The sequence below is a fragment of the Bombina bombina genome, chromosome 6, assembly GCF_027579735.1.
Source record: "Bombina bombina isolate aBomBom1 chromosome 6, aBomBom1.pri, whole genome shotgun sequence".
Lineage (NCBI taxonomy): Eukaryota > Metazoa > Chordata > Amphibia > Anura > Bombinatoridae > Bombina > Bombina bombina.
In genome coordinates this window covers 113,540,662-113,564,314 of record NC_069504.1, presented here as the reverse complement: position 1 = coordinate 113,564,314, position 23,653 = coordinate 113,540,662, and the positions used below count along the sequence as shown (strand labels likewise).

At 37.6% G+C, this 23,653-nt stretch overlaps 1 protein-coding gene across 2 annotated transcripts in view; it reads right to left on the bottom strand.

Annotated features, from left to right (window-relative positions):
• Nucleotides 1-23,653, bottom strand: part of PIK3CG (phosphatidylinositol-4,5-bisphosphate 3-kinase catalytic subunit gamma) — a 190,865-nt gene that overhangs the window by 71,903 nt on the left and 95,309 nt on the right. For both annotated transcript variants that reach the window (XM_053716569.1, XM_053716570.1), the window contains exon 2: nucleotides 1,979-3,985. In XM_053716569.1, the coding sequence (XP_053572544.1) occupies nucleotides 1,979-3,985 (2,007 nt within the window). The remainder of the gene's footprint in view (nucleotides 1-1,978; nucleotides 3,986-23,653) is intronic.

Below are 23,653 nucleotides of genomic sequence, written 5' to 3'. Positions count from 1 at the left end.
ATTTAGCTAATATATAGTTAGAGTCGCCACTGTATTGTAAAAACAGATGAGTTTGGAACTTAGAAATAGTTGTTGCTCAGTTGTAATGAGCAATTTACCAAAAGATTTGGTTTAAAAGTTTCAGCAAATATTATTTGTCTTGCATAAAGCAAGTGAATGCCAGTGATATTATTTTCATATCTGTATGCCATTGGAGTCCCCTTTGATGCTGAGATTCCAATAGAATTAGTTATTAGTGTGTGTTTTTAGTTTTTTTCCCTTCAATATTTTAACGTTACTACATTTTTTAAAAGTTATATTTTAATTAATGGTCTCCAATCCTCTCTCTCTCTTTTTGAGACTTGTAATCAGTATTACCTTCCTATATAGATTATATATCCATGATACATATTTTGATGTGACTCTTGAGTGCTATAAGTGTATTCTGTTGTAGGGGGCTCCTTAACCTCCTAGGTTTTTTCTAATTTGAATTTCATACACAGCACCACTCTGCTCAGTGATTTATGCTTCTATATACTGAAGTAAGTTACAGATTAGAGTTACTAAGAGTCCATAAACTTCACTAGTAGTGCCATTGGCCTTTTTCCAGAATCAATACTAATTCTCCTCTTGTCTTCTAACTTTATCACACTTTGATTTACAGGACGTTTTAATACTGTATCAGTTGCATGGAATTCCATAAGCACAATTTAATAATATTGAGAAAACTATTGAGAATTGTGAAGAACCAAACCATCTGTTTTTTGAAGCCAAAGAATGTGTTGTCTATAAAACAGTAATGCTGGGAACAGTTATGTTAGCAGAAACTGGATTTTGGGACACCAGGGATCAGGAAATAACACCAGTTTAGGAAATTACAGCTATAGGTAAAAAAAGATAATACATTTGTCATGGTATCTTATTTGGATCATAAACCATCTTGATCATAAAAATGTTTATTGAGGTCATCAAGGATGCCCCAAAGTGAAAATGTTTGGAACCACTAGTACAGATTATTCTAAAAGCAATATTTGTACCAATAATGATAATAAATAAAATAAATAATAGTTAGTTGGCATAATTCACTAATAATTAATTAAATTAATTTTAACCACCTACTCTCTAATGCTTTAGAAGGGCAATATACAGAATCTAAAATAATATATTTTGGGTAAAAAAAAAAGCAATGTTGCCGCAAATTGATTTTCTCTAGGAAATTATATTTACCATTTACAAATTTTATAGATAGCAATATGGGTTTTCTCCTATTATGCCTCTGAGACCTCCAGTGTATAACTAAGGCTAAAAGGACACAGTGCTCAAAAATAGTCTATCATACATATGAAATAGCAGCATTTTACTATGTTAATTTTTTAATTTAACTAAAAAAAATGTAGAGTAAAATTTGTTTAAATCTGAATTGCTGCTAATATATTTGTATCAGTTGTTTATGTTCTGCTGATCCTCACTGAATGATAGGTACCTCCTACTACAATGAGCATTTGTACCTATGGGCCAATAAGCATTAGCAGGAAGTACTTATCAGTAAACATGCATTATTAGGAAATACGCAAATAATATTTTATTCAATATAAATGTTTATATTTTTTATAATTTTCAGTAAAAAAAAATTAAAAGCTGTTCTTTTATATGGACAATATAATTTTTTTAATTTAGTCCCTTTAGGTATCCTCAACTTCTTCGGTGTATTATATAAGCATACTAATGCAGATTGTTTTTTTCTACAAAAACATATACAAACACTGTATATACTGTTTTATCTAGCTATAATCTTAAAAAGATGGATTATTTTTGCAAAAGGAACCTAACTGGCAGCAGATGAATACATGCACTATAATAATCAGAGAACAGTTCAGAAGGAAGTAATAATGAAAATAGAGAAGTGTGGTTTGCCAATGTTCACTCACTATCAATAGGTCTTTGTTCCAAGTAATATTTATTTGGAACAGCACAATAAATTATGTAAATAATGTCTTACCTGTACCAGCTGTAAAAGATAATGCAGGACATCATTATCCTGCAGACTTTCTAGTTTCTGGACTGCCATAGCTCGCACATTTTCATCTGAAAAACTACAATCAAGTAGCTGAATTGTTAACCCAACATCCAATGAGCAATCATCCCAGGCTTCTCTCTTACTCAGTAACTGATAAGTTTTAGCGACCATTTCCTGTTGCCCCCATTTTACTGAACTCAATAATTTGGGGTATGCTTCAGGGTTCTTAATTATTTCATATCTGAAATGCCACAATAATTCTTGGTCCTCAGGAGAAAGAGGGTGAAGCGGATCTGTGGCTATGATTTCTTCAAGTTGCTTACGAAGTTGATTAGGCATCTCAGTCCTTACCCTTTCTTGTTCAGGATCAGATACTGGTTTGTATTTAGGTAGTGCGACTGGATGACAGTATTTGTCTAGACTTATAGAAATTGCCATAGATGTATCTTTATCAGGGTTTGTTGCAGATGTCAGTTTATCAGCATTAATACTACCCTGTTCTTCTCCTTTACCTGGTATTTTCCACATGTGTAGAATAAACTCCCCTTGCCTTAACAGGAACCGGTGGTCAATCAGCAATACATTTACATAGTAAAGAATCTGACTTTTACATTTTACATCTGAAGAGTCAGGAGATTGTGTGGATGCCTTAGTCGAAACTGTAGGAGCTTTTCCACAATAAATCTGGAGATTTAGTAGTGCCCCTTTGGGTAAATCTTTTATTTTAATATCAAATTCAAGCCATGTGTTCCACATGACTTCCTCAGTAAAAGGCTTGCAGGAAGTCCTTCGCTGTGCAAGAACCTGTTGTCCATGTTGAATATTGGCTTCCACAAATACAGTGATATCAGTGTTTCTAGGCAACACTGGAATATCAATCCCAATTATTTTGACCCGAAACTTTCGGTTGCAGTCCCATAAGGATATAGTGAAAATCTTCTCATGATCTTTTCCATCAATGGTAAGCTGATCATGAAAACCTGTGACACCTGTGCAATCATCAACCAGTGGCCACTCTTCCTTTTGTACTTTGTCCTCTGAAGGATCAGGTGGCACATCTAGAACAAGATGTATTTCCTCCCCTTTTTTAATGCAGTGCCGAATCCAGTGAAAATCTTTAATAGGTGCATTACCAATGATATATTCATCTCTCCCGCATACCCTAAGAACAAAATTCTGCTCGTTGTGTTCCTCTGAAATATTCAGCAGTGACTTTTTCTTTGCCATCTTTGTGAAGAAGCTCTGTAATATTGCATCCGGTGTATCATCAATGGAAACTCGTATTGTGTGGCTTGTCATCCCTTTATGTATAACTATAAAAATGCTATTGGAGGAAATTTTACTGCACATATATTCTGGAAGTGGTTTAGAAGTAAGCCAAGGGTCCATGGAATATAATCTGGGATCTCTGTTGGTTATCTCTATCATTCGTGGTGTGACTAATCTACGACGAGTAAATTCTAGCTCATCATCATGAACATTGCTTACATCAGTAACATCATATCCAATCAAATAATTTAATTCTGACTGATAATTTAAAGTTTCTTCTGAGGTTTTCTCTTTCTGAACAATATAGATTCTTCCCACAGTTTTCTGTAAAACTTTCCAGTACATTATACAGTCTAAAGTCTGTATCACCTGATGTTTATCATAAATTTCATACCACTGTCCTTTTTTCTGGTATTGTAGAAGAAACTGGTCTGGAGTAAGTTTGATATAAAAATCACTATTGTGGTTTTTGTCAATAGCATGCATCCAGACCTGTTCTTTCATCTGTTCCACAGTGCAATTTCCAACTATTTCTAAAAGAAATTTATCTTGTGCTATGGTATTTTTTGGACTAGTTGGCAGAATGAACTCAATGGGAATCAGCTCCATGGACATGTTGGAAGCTGAAGAATGTGGTCTCATTTTTCTCCTTCTTCGCTTGTTTTCATCTCTCAAAACAACCGGTTGGTCATAATTGTCCAGCTCCATACCAGATGCCAACTAGAAATAGAAAATAAATAATTAAACCTCACCTAAAATACATGAATGTCACTGGCTGCATATATATATTGTATGAGCATGTGTGTGCATAAATAAACAACCTTTACAGCTATAGTTTATAGAGTCATTCCATTTGAAATATAGATGTGGGTATTAATCTCTATCTTTCTATTTTTTTCCATGTTCAGTTTACTTTAATTATTAAAAAAAAAAAATCTTGTAAATATATTTTATTCCAAGATTGGTTCATTATACACAGCCATGCCACTAACAATATACAGTGCCAGAATCAGCTTTGTCTGTTCCACGATAGCTATAAGAAGTGTAAAAATGTGCAGATCATAAATTAAAATAAATGTAGGAGGTTATATTCCTACTACAACATTTGAACAGACTTCACAATTAATTTATGTTTGATTTTTCAAGTGCAGCAATCGCTTTGACTGAAAGTTAGTTTATCAATTACCACAAAGCCAAATGAAGGAAATAGTCTCAGTGGCTCTTGAAGACATATGCTAAAGAAATAGGAAAGATTTCTCTCTTTGAACCCCACATCCACAACCTGGCTGAACAACATAATTTATGTAAGAACTTACCTGATAAATTAATTTCTTTCATATTGGCAAGAGTCCATGAGCTAGTGACGTATGGGATATACTATACATTCCTATCAGGAGAGGGCAAAGTTTCCCAAACCTCAAAATGCCTATAAATACACCTCCCACCACACCCACAACTCAGTTTAACGAATAGCCAAGTAGTGAGGTGATAACAAAAGGAGTAAAAAAGCATACAAAAAGAGGAACTGGAAATATAATTGTGCTTTTATACAAAAAAAACATAACCACCATAAAAAGGGTGGGCTTCATGGACTCTTGCCAATATGAAAGAAATTAATTTATCAGGTAAGTTCTTACATAAATTATGTTTTCTTTCATGTAATTGGCAAGAGTCCATGAGCTAGTGACGTATGGGATAGAAATACCCAAGATGTGGAAGTCCACAGAAGAGTCACTAGAGAGGGAGGGGTAAAATAACAACATCTATTTCCACTGAGAAATTAAATCCGCACAATAATTAAGTTTTTTAAAAAAAAAAAAACTTAAATCAAAAGCAGTAGGGGGATATTTATCAAAGGTCTGGCGGACCTGATCCGACAGTGCGGATCAGGTCCGCCAGACCTCGCTGAATGCGGACAGCAATACGCTCTCCGTAGTCAGCATTGCACCAGCAGCTCTTGTGAGCTGCTCGTGCAACGCTGCCCCCTGCAGATTCACGGGCAATCAGGCCGTACTCAATCGGGTTGAATTGCAGCGCTGTCTGTCCGCCTGCTCAGTGCTCAGAGGTTATGGAGCAGCGGTCTTTATAACTGCTGTTTTGGCGAGCCTGAAGGCTCGCCAGAAACATGGGCCCTTGATAAATGGGCCCCGTAGAATCAAACATGGGAGCTTGATAAATGGGCCCCGTAGAATCAAACTGAGACAGCTGCCTGAAGAACTTTTCTACCAAAGACTGCTTCAGAAGAAGCAAATACATCAAAATGGTAAAAACAATAAAAGTATGCAAAGAAGACCAAATTACTGCTTTGCAAATTTGATCATCCAAAAAAATTCTAAAAAAGCCCAAGAAATTGCGATTGAACTTAGTAGAATGAGCTGTAAATCTCTGAGGTGGAGCCTGCCCTGCCTCCAAATAAGCCATGAGAAACAAAAGCTTAAACCAGGATGCCAAATAAATGGCAGAGGCTTTCTAACCTTTTCTGGAACCACAAAAACAACAAATAGGCTAGAAGTCTTCTGAAATCCTAGTAAACCTCGATATAGAATTACAGAGCTCTTAACACATCCAAAGAATGTAAAGAACTCACAAAGAATTCTTTAGGATTAAGACACAAAGAAGGAACAGCAATTTATCTACTACAAAGAAGGAACAGCAATTTCTCTACTAATGTTGTTCAAATTCACAACCTTAGGAAGAGGGAAAAAAAAGTCCACAAAACAACTTATCTAGATGAAAAATCAGATAAGGAGACACACAAGAGAGAGTTGATAAATCAGAAACTCTTCTAGCAGAAGAGATAGCCAAAAGAAACAACACTTTCCAAGAAAGTAGATCATCTTCAAAGAAAATATAGGCTCAAAAAGAAAGAGCCTGCAAAATCCTTAAACCAAATTAAGACTCCAAAAAGGAGAAATTAATAAATTAACAGGCTTGATAAAAACCAAAGCTTGAACAAAACAGTGAATATCAGGAAGTTAGGCAATCTTTCCAAGAAATAAAACAGAAAGAACAGAGATTTGTCCATTCAAAAAAATAGCAGACAAACTTTATCCAAACCATCCTGAAGAAACTGTAAAATCCTAGGAATTCTAAAAGAATAACAAGAGAATTTATGAGAAGAACACCATGAAATATAGGTTTTCCAAACCTGATAATACATGCTCCTTAAAACAGACTTATAAGCCTGCAACATAGTGAAAAAAACTGAGTCAGAGAAACCTCTATGACTAAACACTAATCAATTTCCATACCTTCAAATTAGTAATTTGAGATCCCGATGGAAAAATGACCCTTTAAACAAGAGAGCTGGCAAAAGAGAAAGCAACCACGGATGGCAACTGGACATCCGAACAAGATCCACATACCAAACCTGTGAGGCCATGCTGATGCTATCAGAAACACATGAGTCTGTTCCAATATGTTCTTGGAGATAACCCTTGGAAGAAAAAAACAGACGCGGAAAGATGTAGCCAGGTTGCAAAACCAAGACACTGCTAATGCATCCACCATCTCCGCCTGAGGATCCCTGGACCTGAAAAAGTACCTGGGAAACTGAGAAAACACATCTGTATAGAGATACCACTCTCCCCGATGTAAAGTCTGACGGCTGAGATAATCCACCTCCCAAATGTCTAAACCTGAGATATGAATCATAGAAATTAGACAGGAGATGAATTCCACCTAAGAACGTATTCAAGATACTTCTTAAATGCTAAGGAACTGTGAGTCCCTAATTAATGACTCATTTGAAATAAATTCATAGAGTGTACTGAGAAAGAAAGAATCTTCCCATAGAAGGTCTCATTTTTAATATCTATTCAAAACCCTAAGAATAATATAGATTTTGGACAGAAAAAAAACAATTTAATCTGCCCCCCCCCCCCCCACCAGAAGGACTGGTTTGAGAATTGCACCTTCATGTAGTCTTAATAACTATTAATTATATAGCGTTTTTCTCCCAGAAGGATAAAAAAAAAAAGAAAAAGCTTTTCAGTGCTTGCACTCTGAGTTAACCAAATTTGTAGCTGATAAAAATAGCTGTTATTATTACTCAAATAAATGGTACACAATAAATTGACCTTTAAAAGGCCAAAGAACTGTATTAACCCTGCTGAGATATGAATCTATGACCCTTGGATCTAGAACAAGCATTTTAAGTCAGGACATTCACCAACTGAACTACATCACCGGACTAAAAGAGGTCAGAAAAAATTCTAAACCTCCAGAAATAGTGGAGATAATAGGATAATAATTTGTTTGATTTCTAACAAGATAGAGATAATAAAATATATTTGAAACCATAATAAAAGATATAGTAAACATAATAAAATGAATACATCTGAAGTAAATAAACAGAGTTATATACTTGAGAATCTGAAACTGCTTATGCTAACTGTTCAACAAAAAAAGGTTGAGAGAACAGTAATGTCAGCCACAGATAAAGCTGAGCTAAAAAAATAAAGAGTACGTGAATAATCTCTACTAAGGTTATATTAAACTCTAAAGAATCCTAAAAATATTTCCATAGAAATAGTAGTAAAGTCCCAAAAGGGAATCATGATAGACCATTATCTAGAACATATTACAGATAGTATCTTGAATAGGAAAAAACCTTAGGGCCATTACACCGTGGGACACAAGAGGAGCTTGCCAATTTAATTTACCACAAGAGACTTTCACATTTCTCTGGGACAATTACACATGATAATATATTCATCACAATTTGTTTGTTCTTAGTATATTTTCTCTTGTTAAGTGTATCCAGTCCACGGATCATCCATTACTTATGGGATATTCTCCTTCCCAACAGGAAGTTGCAAGAGGATCAATCACAGCAGAGCTGCTATATAGCTCCTCCCCTCACTGCCATATCCAGTCATTCTCTTGCAACTCTCAACTAAGATGGAGGTCGTAAGAGGACTGTGCTTCGGGTGTGGCCCGATGGTTAGCATGTCAGCCTTCTAAGAGAAAGGTTGTGGGTTTGAATCCACCCAAGGTGCAACTCTTAAATCAGGCTTATTAATAGAGATACATACTCTTATAAAAGTGTATTTTAAAACGTTTGCTGGCATGTTTAATCGTTTTTTATATATGTTAGGTGATAAAACTTATTGGGGCCTAGTTTTTTCCACATGGCTGGCTTGAATTTTGCCTAGAAACAGTTCCTGGAGGCTTTCCACTGTTGTAATATGAGTGGGAGGGGCCTATTTTAGCGCTTTTTTTTTGCGCAGCAAAAATTACAGACACAGACATCCAGCTTCTTCCTGCATGTTCCAGGACTTCTCTGAAGGGCTCAAAAGGCTTCAAAAGTCGTATTGAGGGAGGTAAAAAGCCACAGTAGAGCTGTGGCAGATGTTGTGACTGTTTAAAAAAAACGTTTTTGTCATTTGTTATTCCGTTTTTGGTATTAAGGGGTTAATCATCCATTTGCAAGTTGGTGCAATGCTCTGCTAACTTGTTACATACACTGTAAAAATTTCGTTAGTGTAACTGCCTTTTTTCACTGTTATTTCAAATTTGGACAAAATTTGTGTTTCTTAAAGGTGCAGTAACGTTTTTTATATTGCTTGTAAACTTGTTTTTAAGTGTTTTCCAAGCTTGCTAGTCTCATTGCTAGTCTGTTTAAACATGTCTGATACAGAGGAACCTACTTGTTCATTATGTTTGAAAGCCATGGTGGAGCCCCATAGGAGAATGTGTACTAAATGTATTGATTTCACCTTAAACAGTAAAGATCAGTCTTTATCTATAAAAGAATTATCACCAGAGGGTTCTGTCGAGGGGGAAGTTATGCCGACTAACTCTCCCCACGTGTCAGACCCTTCGCCTCCCGCTCAGGGGACGCACGCTAATATGGCGCTAATTACATCAGGGACGCCCATAGCGATTACCTTGCAGGACATCTCTGCAATCATGAATAATACCCTGTCAGAGGTATTATCTAGATTGCCTGAATTAAGAGGCAAGCGCGATAGCTCTGGGGTTAGGAGAGATACAGAGCGCGCAAATGCTGTAAGAGCCATGTCTGATACTGCGTCACAGTATGCAGAACATGAGGACGGAGAGCTTCATTCTGTGGGTGACATCTCTGACTCGGGGAAACCTGATTCATAGATTTCTAATTTTAAATTTAAGCTTGTGAACCTCCGTGTATTGCTTGGGGAGGTATTAGCTGCTCTGAATGACTGTAACACAGTTGCAATTCCAGAGAAATTGTGTAGGCTGGATAGATACTATGCGGTGCCGGTGTGTACTGACATTTTTCCTATACCTAAAAGGCTTACAGAAATTATTAGCAAGGAGTGGGATAGACCTGGTGTTCCCTTTTCCCCACCTCCTATATTTAGAAAAATGTTTCCAATAGACGCCACTACACGGGATTTATGGCAGACGGTCCCTAAGGTGGAGGGAGCAGTTTCTACTTTAGCAAAGCGTACCACTATCCCGGTTGAGGACAGTTGTGCTTTTTCAGATCCAATGGATAAAAAATTAGAGGGTTACCTTAAGAAAATGTTTATTCAACAAGGTTTTATTTTGCAGCCCCTTGCATGCATTGCGCCTGTCACTGCTGCAGCGGCATTCTGGTTTGAGGCCCTGGAAGAGGCCATCCATACAGCTCCATTGGAGGAAATTATTGACATCCCTATCCGGAAATGGATCTAGTGGGGGGCAGACTTTCTCTCTTCGCCCAGGCGTGGGCAAGAGATGTTCAGGATCCCTGGGCGTTGGAGATCATATCTCAGGGATATCTTCTGGACTTCAAAGCTTCTCCTCCACAAGGGAGATTTCATCTTTCAAGGTTATCAGCAAACCAGATAAAGAAAGAGGCATTCCTAAGCTGTGTGCAAGACCTCCTAGTAATGGGAGTGATCCATCCAGTTCCGCGGACGGAACAGGGACAGGGGTTTTATTCAAATCTGTTTGTGGTTCCCAAGAAAGAGGTAACCTTCAGACCAATCTTGGATCTAAAGATCTTAAACAAATTCCTCAGAGTTCCATCATTCAAAATGGAAACTATTCGGACCATCCTACCCATGATCCAAGAGGGTCAGTACATGACCACAGTGGACTTAAAGGATGCCTACCTTCACATACCGATTCACAAAGATCATCATCGGTTCCTAAGGTTTGCCTTTCTAGACAGGCATTACCAATTTGTAGCTCTTCCCTTCGGGTTGGCTACAGCCCCGAGAATCTTTACAAAGGTTCTGGGCTCACTTCTGGCGGATCTAAGACCGCGAGGCATAGCGGTGGCTCCGTATCTAGACGACATCCTGATACAGGCGTCAAGCTTTCAAATTGCCAAGTCTCATACAGAGATAGTTCTGGCATTTCTGAGGTCGCATGGGTGGAAAGTGAACGTGGAAAAGAGTTCTCTATCCCCACTCACAAGAGTCACCTTCCTAGGGACTCTTATAGATTCTGTAGAGATGAAAATTTACCTGACGGAGTCCAGGTTATCAAAACTTCTAAATGCTTGCCATGTCCTTCATTCCATTCCACGTCCGTCAGTGGCTCAGTGCATGGAAGTAATCAGCTTAATGGTAGCGGCAATGGACATAGTGCCATTTGCGCGCCTGCATCTCAGACCGCTGCAATTATGCATGCTAAGTCAGTGGAATGGGGATTACTCAGATTTGTCCCCTCTACTAAATCGGGATCAAGAGACCAGAGATTCTCTTCTCTGGTGGCTATCTCGGGTCCATCTGTCCAAGGGTATGACCTTTCGCAGGCCAGATTGGACGATTGTAACAACAGATGCCAGCCTTCTAGGTTGGGGCGCAGTCTGGAACTCCCTGAAGGCTCAGGGATCGTGGACTCAGGAGGAGAAACTCCTCCCAATAAATATTCTGGAGTTAAGAGCAATATTCAATGCTCTTCTAGCTTTGCCTCAGTTAGCAACCCTGAGGTTCATCAGATTTCAGTCGGACAACATCACGACTGTGGCTTACATCAACCATCAAGGGGGAACCAGGAGTTTCCTAGCGATGTTAGAAGTCTCAAAGGACCCGGGAGCGACGCTGATAGATGCTCTAGCAGCCCGTTGGTTCTTTAACCTGGCTTATGTGTTTCCACCGTTTCCTCTGCTCCCTCGACTGATTGCCAAAATCAAGCAGGAGAGAGCATCTGTGATTCTGATAGCGCCTGCGTGGCCACGCAGGACCTGGTATGCAGACCTAGTGGACATGTCATCCTTTCCACCATGGACTCTGCCTCTGAGGCAGGACCTTCTAATACAAGGTCCTTTCAATCATCCAAATCTAATTTCTCTGAGACTGACTGCATGGAGATTGAACGCTTGATCCTATCAAGGCGTGGCTTCTCCGAGTCAGTCATTGATACCTTAATACAGGCACGAAAGCCTGTCACCAGGAAAATCTACCATAAGATATGGCGTAAATATTTTTATTGGTGTGAATCCAAGAATTACTCATGGAGTAAGTTTAGGATTCCTAGGCTGTGTGCAAGACCTCCTATTGTATGATATTGTCCATTCTCCAAGAGGGTTTGGACAAAGGATTATCAGCTAGTTCTTTAAAAGGACAGATTTCTGCTCTGTCTATTCTTTTGCACAAGCGTCTGGCAGAGGTTCCAGACGTCCAGGCATTTTGTCAGGCTTTGGTTAGAATTAAGCCTGTGTTTAAAACTGTTGCACCCCTGTGGAGCTTAAACTTGGTTCTTAAAGTTCTTCAAGGAGTTCCGTTTGAACCCCTTCATTCCATTGATATTAAACTTTTATCTTGGAAAGTTCTGTTTTTGATGGCTATTTCCTCGGCTCGAAGAGTCTCTGAGCTATCTGCCTTACAATGTGATTCTCCTTATCTGATTTTTCATGCAGATAAGGTAGTTCTGCGTACCAAACCTGGGTTTTTGCCTAAGGTGGTTTCTAACAAGAATATCAATCAAGAGATTGTTGTTCCATCATTGTGTCCTAATCCTTCTTCAAAGAAGGAACGTCTCTTACATAATCTGAACGTAGTCCGTGCCTTGAAGTTTTACTTACAAGCTACTAAAGATTTTCGCCAAACATCTTCCCTGTTTGTCGTTTACTCTGGACAGAGGAGAGGTCAAAAAGCTCCGGCAACCTCTCTTTCCTTTTGGCTTCGGAGCATAATTCGCTTAGCCTATGAGACTGCTGGACAGCAGCCCCCTGAAAGGATTACAGCTCATTCTACTAGTGCTGTGGCTTCCACCTGGGCCTTTAAAAATGAGGCCTCTGTTGAACAGATTTGCAAGGCTGCGACTTGGTCTTCGCTTCACACCTTTTCAAAATTTTACAAATTTGATACTTTTGCTTCTTCGGAGGCTGTTTTTGGGAGAAAGGTTCTTCAGGCAGTGGTTCCTTCCGTTTAATCCTGCCTTGTTCCTCCCATCATCCGTGTACTTTAGCTTTGGCATTGGTATCCCATAAGTAATGGATGATCCGTGGACTGGATACACTTAACAAGAGAAAACATAATTTATGCTTACCTGATAAATTTATTTCTCTTGTAGTGTATCCAGTCCACGGCCCGCTCTGTCCTTTTAAGGCAGGTCTAAATTTTAATTAAACTACAGTCACCACTGCACCCTATGGTTTCTCCTTTCTCGTCTTGTTTCGGTCGAATGAATGGATATGGCAGTGAGGGGAGGAGCTATATAGCAGCTCTGCTGTGGGTGATCCTCTTGCAACTTCCTGTTGGGAAGGAGAATATCCCATAAGTAATGGATGATCCGTGGACTGGATACACTACAAGAGAAATAAATTTATCAGGTAAGCATAAATTATGTTTTATTTGTCTTTATATTATTATTTTGATTATTTGGTTATACTTGTGAGGATTTATTTGGAACCTGCATATAATAATTTTTACATACACACCAACTATACCACTTTTTTGCAAATACCACTGTATTTCACCTTTTATGCGCTTTCTCTCAGATTTTCTGTTGGACTATCTTTTACGATTACTATACTAAGGTTATTAACCCCTAAACCTAACCCTAACGTAACGATCTTGGATCACATACCTTAAAGGGAACCTTCAGTGTACGGCTGGGACCGTATGAAGAGGATGCTCCGCGTCGGATGTCTTGAAGATGGAGCCGCTCCGCGTCAGCAGGATGATTATAGAAGATGCTGTCTGGATGAAGACTTCTGCCCACCTGGAGGACGACTTCTTGACGCTTGGATGAAGACTTCTCCCGGCTTCGTTGAGGACTTCTTGCCGCTTGGATGAAGACTTCGCCGGCTGGATGAGGATGGATGTCCGGTCTTCAAAAACTGTAAGTGGATCTTCGGGGGTTAGTGTTAGGTTTTTTTTAAGGGTTTATTGGGTGGGTTTAATTTTTAGCTTAGGGTTTTGGGCAACGTAAAAGAGCTAACTGCCCTTTTTAGGGCAATGCCCATCCAAATACCCTTTACAGGGCAATGGGGAGCTTAGGTTTATTTAGATACCCAGAGGCAGAACTTTTCTTCACTTTCTGCGCTGAAATTTTTTTTAGTGAAAATTTGTCTGCAGGTCATTTTAAAATAAAATTCAATTTTAAATTAGGTAGTTACACTAAATCACCAGTGTAGTTATAAAAAAGGTGCATTGCTCACAAGAATATCTTACATTCAGAAGTCACTGCTTTGCAGCCGGTGAAAAGTTGGGAGAGAAGTTGAAAATGTCCCTGAGAGCCAGTCAACAATAAATGCACTGCTGCTTTTCAGCGCTACTCCATATTCCATTGTTCCCTTCAAAAAGCACTTTGCTCTGGTTGCACTGTGTTAAGGAAAAGCTACATAGTGCAGCCAAGAGCATAGCGCTGTTTGAAGAGAACAGTCTAATGCTAAGCAGTGCTGCAAAGTTAAACTGCTAACATTTCCTGCATGTGTGTTATTCTTTCTGCAGACATGCTGCGTTTTCTGCGATTACATCTCCAATCACAGCAGGTTCTGCCATGGGGTTTAGATAGGATTTTATTTGGGGGGTTGGTTGTGTGGGAGGTGGGTTTTACTGTTGGGGGTTGTTTGTATTTTTTTTTACAGGTAAAAGAGCTAATTTCTTTGGGGCAATGCCCTTCAAAAGGCCCTTTTAAGGGCTATTGTCAGTTTAGTGAAGGCTAGATTTTTTTTTATTTTTGGGGGGGCTTTTTTATATTGATAGGGCTATTAGATTAGGAGTAATTCGTTTTTATTTTTGATAATTTCTTTTTTTAATTTTGTGAAATTTAGTGTTTATTATTTTTTGTAATTTAGATGAATGTATTTTTTTTAATTTAATTTATTTAATTTTATTGTAATGTTAGGTGTTAGTGTAACTCAGGTTAGGTTTTATTTTACAGGTAAATTTGGATTTATTTTAGCTAGGTAGCTAGTAAATAGGTATTAACTATTTACTAACTAGTCTACCTAGTTAAAATAAATACAAACTTAGCTGTGAAATAAAAATAAAACCTAAGATAGCTACAATGTAACTATTAGTTATATTGTAGCTAGCTTAGGTTTTATTTTGCAGGTATTTAGTTTTAAATAGGAATTATTTAGTTATTAATAAAAGGTTTTATTTAGAATTATTTTAATTATGTTAAGGTTAGGGGTGTTAGGGTTAGGGTTACGTTAGGGTTAGACTTAGGGTTAGGTTTAGGGGTTAATATATTTATTTAGTGTTAGTGATGTGGGAGGCCAGAGGTTTAGGGGTTAATAACTTTAGTATAGTGGCAGCGGTGATGTTGGGGGCGGCAGATTAGGGGTTAATAAATTTATGTAGGTGGCGGCGACATTGGGGGCGGCAGATTAGGGGTTAATAAATTTATGTAGGTGGCGGCGACATTGGGGGCGGCAGATTAGGGGTTAGTAAGTGTAATGTAGGTGTCGGTGATATCGGGGGCGGCAGATTAGGGGTGTTTAGACGTGGTTTTTATGTTAGGGTCTTAGGATTAAACATACATTTTCTTTCCCCATAGACATCAATGGGGCTGCGTTACGGAGCTTTACGCTCCGTCATTGCAGGTGTTAGGCTTTTTTTTAGCTGGCTCTCCCCATTGATGTCTATGGGGAAATCGTGCATGAGCACGTCAAAGCAGCTCAAAGCAGCACTGGTATTTGTGTGCGGTATGGAGCTCAATACAGCCATATCGCCCGCAAACGCTGGGTTTTTGCAAACCTGTAATAGCAGCGCTATTAAAGGTGAGCGGTGGAAATAACTTGCAAGTTATTAGCGAGCCACTCATAACGCAAAACTCTGGCTGATAGTTAATAGGAGGACTAGGCTCCTAAAAGCTAAAAATAACAAAATGTCCTTAACAAAGAACAAAAAATGTTCAAATGAAAAATAAGGAGAATTTTTAACAAAACTGTCTCTGATACGGGATCCTTTAAGCCAAAGGAACCTTCATCAGTAGAATACACTTAAAGGGACATGAAACCCAATTTTTTTCTTTCATGATTTAGAAAGAGCATGTCATTTTAAACAACTTTCTAATTTACTTCTATTATCTAATTTGCTTCATTCTCTTGATATCACTTGCTGAAAAGCATATCTAGATATGCTCAGTAGCTGCTGATTGGTTGCTGCACATAAAGGCCTTGTGTGATTGGCTCACACATGTACATTGCTATTCTTCAACAAAGGATATCTAAAGAATTGAGCACATTTGATAATAGAAGTAAATTGGAAAGTTGTTTAAAATTGCATGCTCTATCTGAATCATGAAAGTTTAATTTTGACTAGACTGTCCCTTTAAGTATGCTGTCGGTCAGAACAAAATAAATTAAATCTTAACAATTTTGAAAAGACCTTGTAAGTTTACTTAAAGGCACAATAGCAGTCATAACCTTTTATGATAAAAGCAATAACGTGATATTTGCATATGAAATCAAGTACATGAACTGAGAAAGTAAAAACAGTAAATGCCATTGTACATATAGAAACATTATTAGCATAAAATATGATAAATAAATGCCACATAATTAAGCTGAACAAAATAACAGCATAATAATGAAAAGCACACTTAGCTTTGCTGAATTGTGTTTCAGGGCATCATAGTTTCTACAGTAACATCAGAGTCAGGATCAGAATGAGACATCTCGCAAAATATCACAGAAAAAGAAAAATAACATTAGGCAAAACATTCAATTTTCCACAACAGTTTCAGTAGATAGAAAAAAAAACAGAAAAAAAAACAGATAGTATTTTTTAAAACAAAAAATAAAATAAAAAAGCAGGCATAATAGCTTTCAAAAATCATAAAAACAGCGAGCAATAGAGGGGTAAAATAACTAAATTTTGGCGCCGAGAATGACGCATTACGTGAAAGTGGAAAAAAAAATTGCCGCAAAACCAACACCAGGAAATGATGCAACTTGCATCATAACAAACGTGACTTTGCGCCAAAACAACTAGCTTCAACAAAGATGCAGGAAATTACGACATTTGCGCCATCAAAGGCGCAACTTTGCGGCAAAAAAATTTGCGCCAATAATGAAGCAATAATTAACAGCATTTTGCATCCTCGCGAGCCTAGATTTGCCTCGAAAAAATTGAAAAACAAGTCAAATTAGAAAAAGACAAAGCCCAGGTAAGAATTTTTTTTAAAAAAAAAAACTTTGTAAACATGATTCCTATACTGAAACTGTTTAGACTGCAAAGGGAAATATACATAGACCTGACTCATGGCAAATATAAGTAAAATACATATATTTAAAACTTTATATTAATACATAAAGCGCCAAACCATAGCTGAGTGTGTCTTAAACAATGATACATACTTACCAAAAGACACCCATCCACAGAGCATACAGCCAAACCAGTACTGAAAACTAGCAGCAGAGGTAATGGTATATAAGAGTACATCATCAATCTGAAAAGGGAGGTAGGAGCAGGGCCGCCACTAGGAATTTCGGGGCCCCTGACTCATCCATTGATCAGGGCCCCCCCCTCCTTTGACATGTGCAATTTTTGACCAAGTGACTAAAACGTATATGAACTTTATTCTTAATTGTCTATTTAAACTTGGAAATGTTGTAAAGGTAGTAACATACACACACACAGACACACTCATACACTGAAACACACAAACAAAGTCACACATAAGGATTCACATATAGACACTCTAGCAGACACGCAAAGAAACACACTCAGACACAGACACCCAAACAGACACTTAGCACTTGTTTACATTGACCTGACAAGTAATGAGGTAGACTACAGTTTTGTAAATAAAAAAAAGGAGATTTAGAAAACAAAATATGGAGTTCTGATTATCTTTTTGTAAAGGAAGATGCCAACTAAATGATGACAACAGCATGCAGTGGCTGAAAGGAAGGGCCCTGAACTGCCTAAACAATAATTTAAAGGTTAAATGGTGGATTGGTTACTTCCGGAAAGGTCTTGTTAGTCTCAAAGTCTGTAGAAAGATGTGAATAATTAGTAGTAAGGTCAAAATGTCCTAAAAAGGAACAGACAATGGACACACACACACAAACTCAAACTTGCACATACACCCAAGGAAACACCAACAGAGACAGCCTCAGAAAACACACAAAGACATACACCGACACACAGAGACACCCACAGAACACACAGAAAGACACACACACAGAGAGACAACCACTTAAAAAACACAGAAAGACATACATACACACACTCTCACTGAGACATCCACAGAAAACACACAGACATACACACACCCTCACAGAGACACCCACATAAAACACACACCCTCACAGAGACATCCACAGAAAACACAGACATACATACATACCCACACACACCCTCACAGAGACATCCACAGAAAACACAGACATACACACCCACCCTCACAGAGGCATGCAGAGAAAATACACAAAGACAAACATACACACACCCTCACAGAGACACCCACAGAAAAAGCTCAAAGACATACACCCCCACCCCCACAGAGAGACCCACAGATAAAAAATACATACACACTCATAGAGACACAAACCAAAGCACAAAGACATAAACACAGACACCCACAGAAACACTCACAGGAGGAAATATTTATGCACCTTGCATCACCTAAATCAACAGTGTGTGACATGCATGATAAAAAAATTTTTAGAAATTAAGAGATCACTTTTTAAAGAATCATATTTGTAAATGTGCAAACAAAAATAATTCTGTGAATTCAAAATTGTACATTAATGAGCTGGGTAGATGGATAGATGAAGAAAAGAACCTTTAAAAGGTTGACATATGTTTGTTTGTTTGTTTTGTCCCCATTTTCCCCAACCAAGAGCACCACTTCAAATATAGTGTACAAATTTTCCCAGCTGTCAGTTGCACTTATGGATTTTGAAAATGCTGTACTCTATATGGTCTTGGTGGGACCATAAGCTGTGGTACTCATACCATTAGATCTGGTTAAATGCAGTATTTAGGCTTGCTGGTATGTATTTCAAAATTAAGTCATCTGTAGTGTAAACTGAACAGTTTTAAGTTAACCTGTCTCATTTCAAACACTGAGCAATCTTAGTCTAAGAGTATAAAATTTTATGCAGATGTAAAAATCTTAGATAAAATGCCTCCTTGCATCTGGAAAGTCCTTGCATAAAGGGGCAGTAAACTGGAATGTAATATATATATATATATATATATATATATATATAATGCATATCTGCCAAAAGGGCATCTACCATTTGTGTATTGAGGAGGAAACATTTCTGCATGGTTTTAAATATAGAATTTCTACAGCATTGTCAAATAATCATAAATACACTGCTGCTAAAAAAAATAGTTTTTATGGACCCCTAGCCCCACCAAACAACTACTACCACACTGAAGTTACAATCCAAAATTGCACAAAGAAATAAAAAACATTTGCTAAGTAAGTCCTACCTCCTCTGCAAATGAAAGTGATCTGCCGTCTGACTCAGGCACACACTGTAGAAAGTGCCAAGTCTGTCTCACGCTGCGCATAGTGGTTTAGTGCACACTAAGAAATCCTCTCAAATGCTAATACTTTACTCCTTGTAATAACATTTCCCATGCTCAATTAGCACTCTGCTGTAGTACCCACTGGTGGCTGCCAAAATTTAAAAAAAAAAAAAAAAAAATTTTTTTTTTTTTTTTTAGTTCTTGACTCATGGGGCCCCCCTGGCTCATTGGGCCCCTGACAGTAGTCACCCCTGTCACCCCCTGATGGCGGCCCTGGGTAGGAGATGAATCTCTACGACCAATAACAGAGAACCCTTGAAAAGATTTCCAGTGAGAGAAACCATAAAATCAATAGGCAATACTCTCTTCACATCCCTCTGACAAACACTGTACTCTGAGAGGAATTGGGCTTCAATATGCTGAGAAGCGCTTATCATAGAAGAAAAATCAAGCACAAACTTACTTCACCACCTCCATAGGAGGCAAAGTTTGTAAAACTGAGCTGTGGGAGGTGTATTTATAGGCATTTTAAGGTTTGGGAGACTTTGCCCTCTCTTGGTATGAATGTATATCCCATACGTCACTAGCTCATGGACTCTTGCCAATTAAAAAATTGTTTAGGAGGCTGATAGATTATAAACCCCTTGTATGTAAATGCAAGGAATATCTTCTGAGATGTTTAGCTTTGAATTTGTAAAACAACTGTTTTGTTGTACATTTCTAGACTACAAGTTTCAATACATTTTTTCTATATCTCCCCTCTTACTAGCTGTACCCTAACTCATACTGGCCTCAGACCCTTTCCCCTTATTTACTCTAATCAAAGGTCAATATCATTCATACGCCCCTTATTCCTGAAAAAAATGGAAGTGCACATTTCACCAACCTAATATTACTTTATTCTACACATTGTTTTCCCACTCTAGTGTCATTTATAGCTTTACCTAATGACCTCAGTAGAGGAGGTAAAATAAGGGACGCCTTGATTACAGCAAGGTGGCACTCATTACTGGAGGCTAAAAAAAAATATGTTGATTTCTTCAATATGTACACAACTAATACATGTTTGAAAAAACAGACAAACACATCTACATATCATTCTTAGGCTAATCTAGCATTTGATTACAGTTCATACTCCCCTTTAAAGGGGCATAAAATCCAATTTTTTTTATTTCGTGTTTCAGATAGAGCAAGTGATTTTAAATCACATTCCAATTTATTTCTTTTGTCTAATGTGTTTAGTTCTCTTTGTATCCTTTGTTGAAAAGTATACCTAGAAAGGTTCTAGAAAGGTTCAGAAGCTACTGATTGGTGACTGCACATAAATTCCTCGTCATTGGCTTTCAGCTAGCTCCCGGCAGTGCATCATTGCTCCTTCAACAAAGGATAACAAGAGAATGAAGCAAATTTGATAGAAGTAAATTGGAAAGTTGTTTAAATTTATATTGTCAGGACAATTGCCTTGGAAAATTCACAATTTTGATATTGCATATTAATCACATATGTCTGTGCTATATAATATAGGGGCAAAATTGACCATGTGTATTTACTTATAGATTCAGGTACGCATACACATATATATTATTTTTCAGTTTTAATATGTAACTATTAGCTTGTGCTGCTTGTCAATATATAATTGCTTACTGTGAAGTTTTTGTACTTTATCAAAATAATCCAGGTTTAGTTACCATGATATTCAAGGTCCCCAACATAGCTAGCTGCATGATTCCTATCATTATATTATTAGTATAAATATCCACAAATATCCCTATGTTTTTCATACATGGTTCCAGTAAGTCTCTTTTTCAATAAACATTAGTGGGGTTCAACCTTGGTTAACGGTCAAATGGAGATACAGACTTGTTTTTCAGTATATATTTACAAAATACATATTTGTCTATTATAGCTTAGTGACGAGTGCCATCTTCCGAGGGAAAAATATTCTGACTGCTAAATCTTAGCTCATTAACAAACATGTTAATGTATAAATAAAAAGAGAGAAGCGCTCAACCTGGGAACGAACAATATCATAATAGCTTGTTCTATGGCTAGTTACCACCCTAGAAGCAGCCTCTTTTTGCTCAATATTGAGCAAAAATAGGCTGCTTCTAGGGTGGTAACTAGCCATAGAACAAGCTATTATGCTATTGTTCGTTCCCAGGTTGAGCGCTTCTCTCTTTTTATTTATGCAAATTATGACACTTAGGGAAGTCTCCCTAAGTGTGATGCGGGAATCCAGACGTGGACCCGTTGCTCAGTGTGCCTAGAGGGATATGGCTGCACCTCACTGACGAGGCCCACAATAGGCCGAAACGTACGTCTGGGGTTTTGCTGTTTCTCTTGTTCAGAGAGGGATTGCCTGGTATTTCTGGGCTGGACTGTACTGTGAAGTCAGGATCAGACTGATATGCTACAGGAAAGTTCTTCTCTGTGAAAGGCACATATTGAGCAAAAAGAGGCTGCTTCTAGGGTGGTAACTAGCCATAGAACAAGCTATTATGCTATTGTTCGTTCCCAGGTTGAGCGCTTCTCTCTTTTTATTTATGCAAAAAATGTTAATGTATCTGTAATTAGTGTTAGCCAATAATTTATTTGAAACCTAACCTTATCAGTGGGGGTGGAATTAAGAGTTTTCCATAAAATACACACTCACCCACAAGAGGGGGGAGGGGACACAAGCAGACGGCACAAAGGGCCAGAGGAGTTGGGAGGCTAAACTGACCAGATAGACAAATCAGGATAATGGCAAAATAGGGTCCAGGGGTAACCTTAGAGGGTCTTTTTACACTGAACCCCAGTGAAGGATCCCACAATGTTGATAAGTAAGAAACAAACCTATATGAAACAGTTTTGTTAATATGATTTATGCCCTTTACATTTATATTCAAAGTCTTATTATTGAATCAGGTGAGTTAATCAACTCTGGTTTGCCCTTTATAGTCACAAATGTTTTTGTTAGGTAATTTCTGTTAACCTGGTCTTCTCTGTCGTCAATAACACTGGGTCAATCAGGGATCTGTTAATAATATCATTTTCTTATGGTTTGCCAGGATTATTAGTTTACCTGATTCTTGCCAGCTATGATGAGAATTTAAATAACACAAGTTTATGTTTCTCTATTATACACGCAAGCTACTGCAATAGACCTATATAGAATAATTTGGTGATAATCATTAAATCATTGTAATGATATATGCTTATTGATTTGCTTTATTCAAATATTGCTTATTATTTCCAATAATTCTTTTAAAAAACAAAGTTTGTTTATTGATCTAGTCTCAGTTTCATTAATAGACAAATCAGAACTACAAGGATTCAGGTTTGATATCTATTATCCTTTGCAAATTATATAATTCAGAGTGTTATTAAATTGCACACATTGCCCCTGCAAAGTTGGTAACCCTATTATATATATGAGTTACATTATCAGAATGATATAGAGGTTCCATAATATTTGTGTCTAAAAACATAATACACTTTGCGTGTACACTACTGAAATAATAATAATAAAATAATAATAATAATAAGGATAATCTTCACAACAATATGATCTATCTGAATCATGAAAGAAAAAAATTGAGTTTCGTGTCCCTTACTACGTTCCATGTCAAGCAGTTTGACAAAGCTCATATAACCATAGCAATAGACAAGTAAAGCATATTTACCCTCTACAACTTCCTTTTTTAAAACAAAGAAACTGAATTTATTCACGTACATATTTAAAGGTACAATTTAAACCTCTATCCTGTTTGAAGTTGTATAAAACAGTACATAATTTAACCTAGACAAAGATTTTCTCAATTATATTGTAATTTTATACATTGCTTGGGAAGTCCCCATTAGAACCCATGCAGCCAAAAACAGGGGAAGTAGCCCTTTTGCTGGGAAATACATTTACATATTGAAAAAGTACTCTCTTATTTCACCTTGGCTGCATATCTAAAAATAAAATACTTGTTCTTTTGCATGCTATAGTTCTATGAAAAATGGGGAGAGTGTGATCTTGCAATTGTAACTTCTCCAGTACAGGGTTAAATGCGCGTTGGGTAGCATGAGCTCAAATTTTTTTTCTTTCATCCTGTAATATGAGCGCTATCCGATGATCAAAGTTAAATTACTTCTAGGCAAATAGCGTTCTAGTGCAAATTTTGACTCCATTCATAAATAGCCTTGCAAGTTTGGGGTTGCATTTCTGCAAATAAAGTTGGGGATTTGGTCAGAACACAATCAGGGAGACATCTGGTTGGCCCCAAATGTATTCTGCAGCATCACAATGACCCTAAACATACATCCAAGTAATTACAAACTATCTTTCGCAAAAAAGAAGAACAAGGAGTCCTAATAGTGATGGTAAGGCCCCCAGAGGGTCTGTCTGGGATTACATAACTATGGTTAGTTCTCCAAGATGTTTGGGACAACCTACCTGCCGAGTTCCATAAAAAACTGTGTGCAAGTGTACCTAGAATAATTGATGCTATTTTGAAGGCAAAGGTTGGTCACACCAAATATTGATTTGATTTAG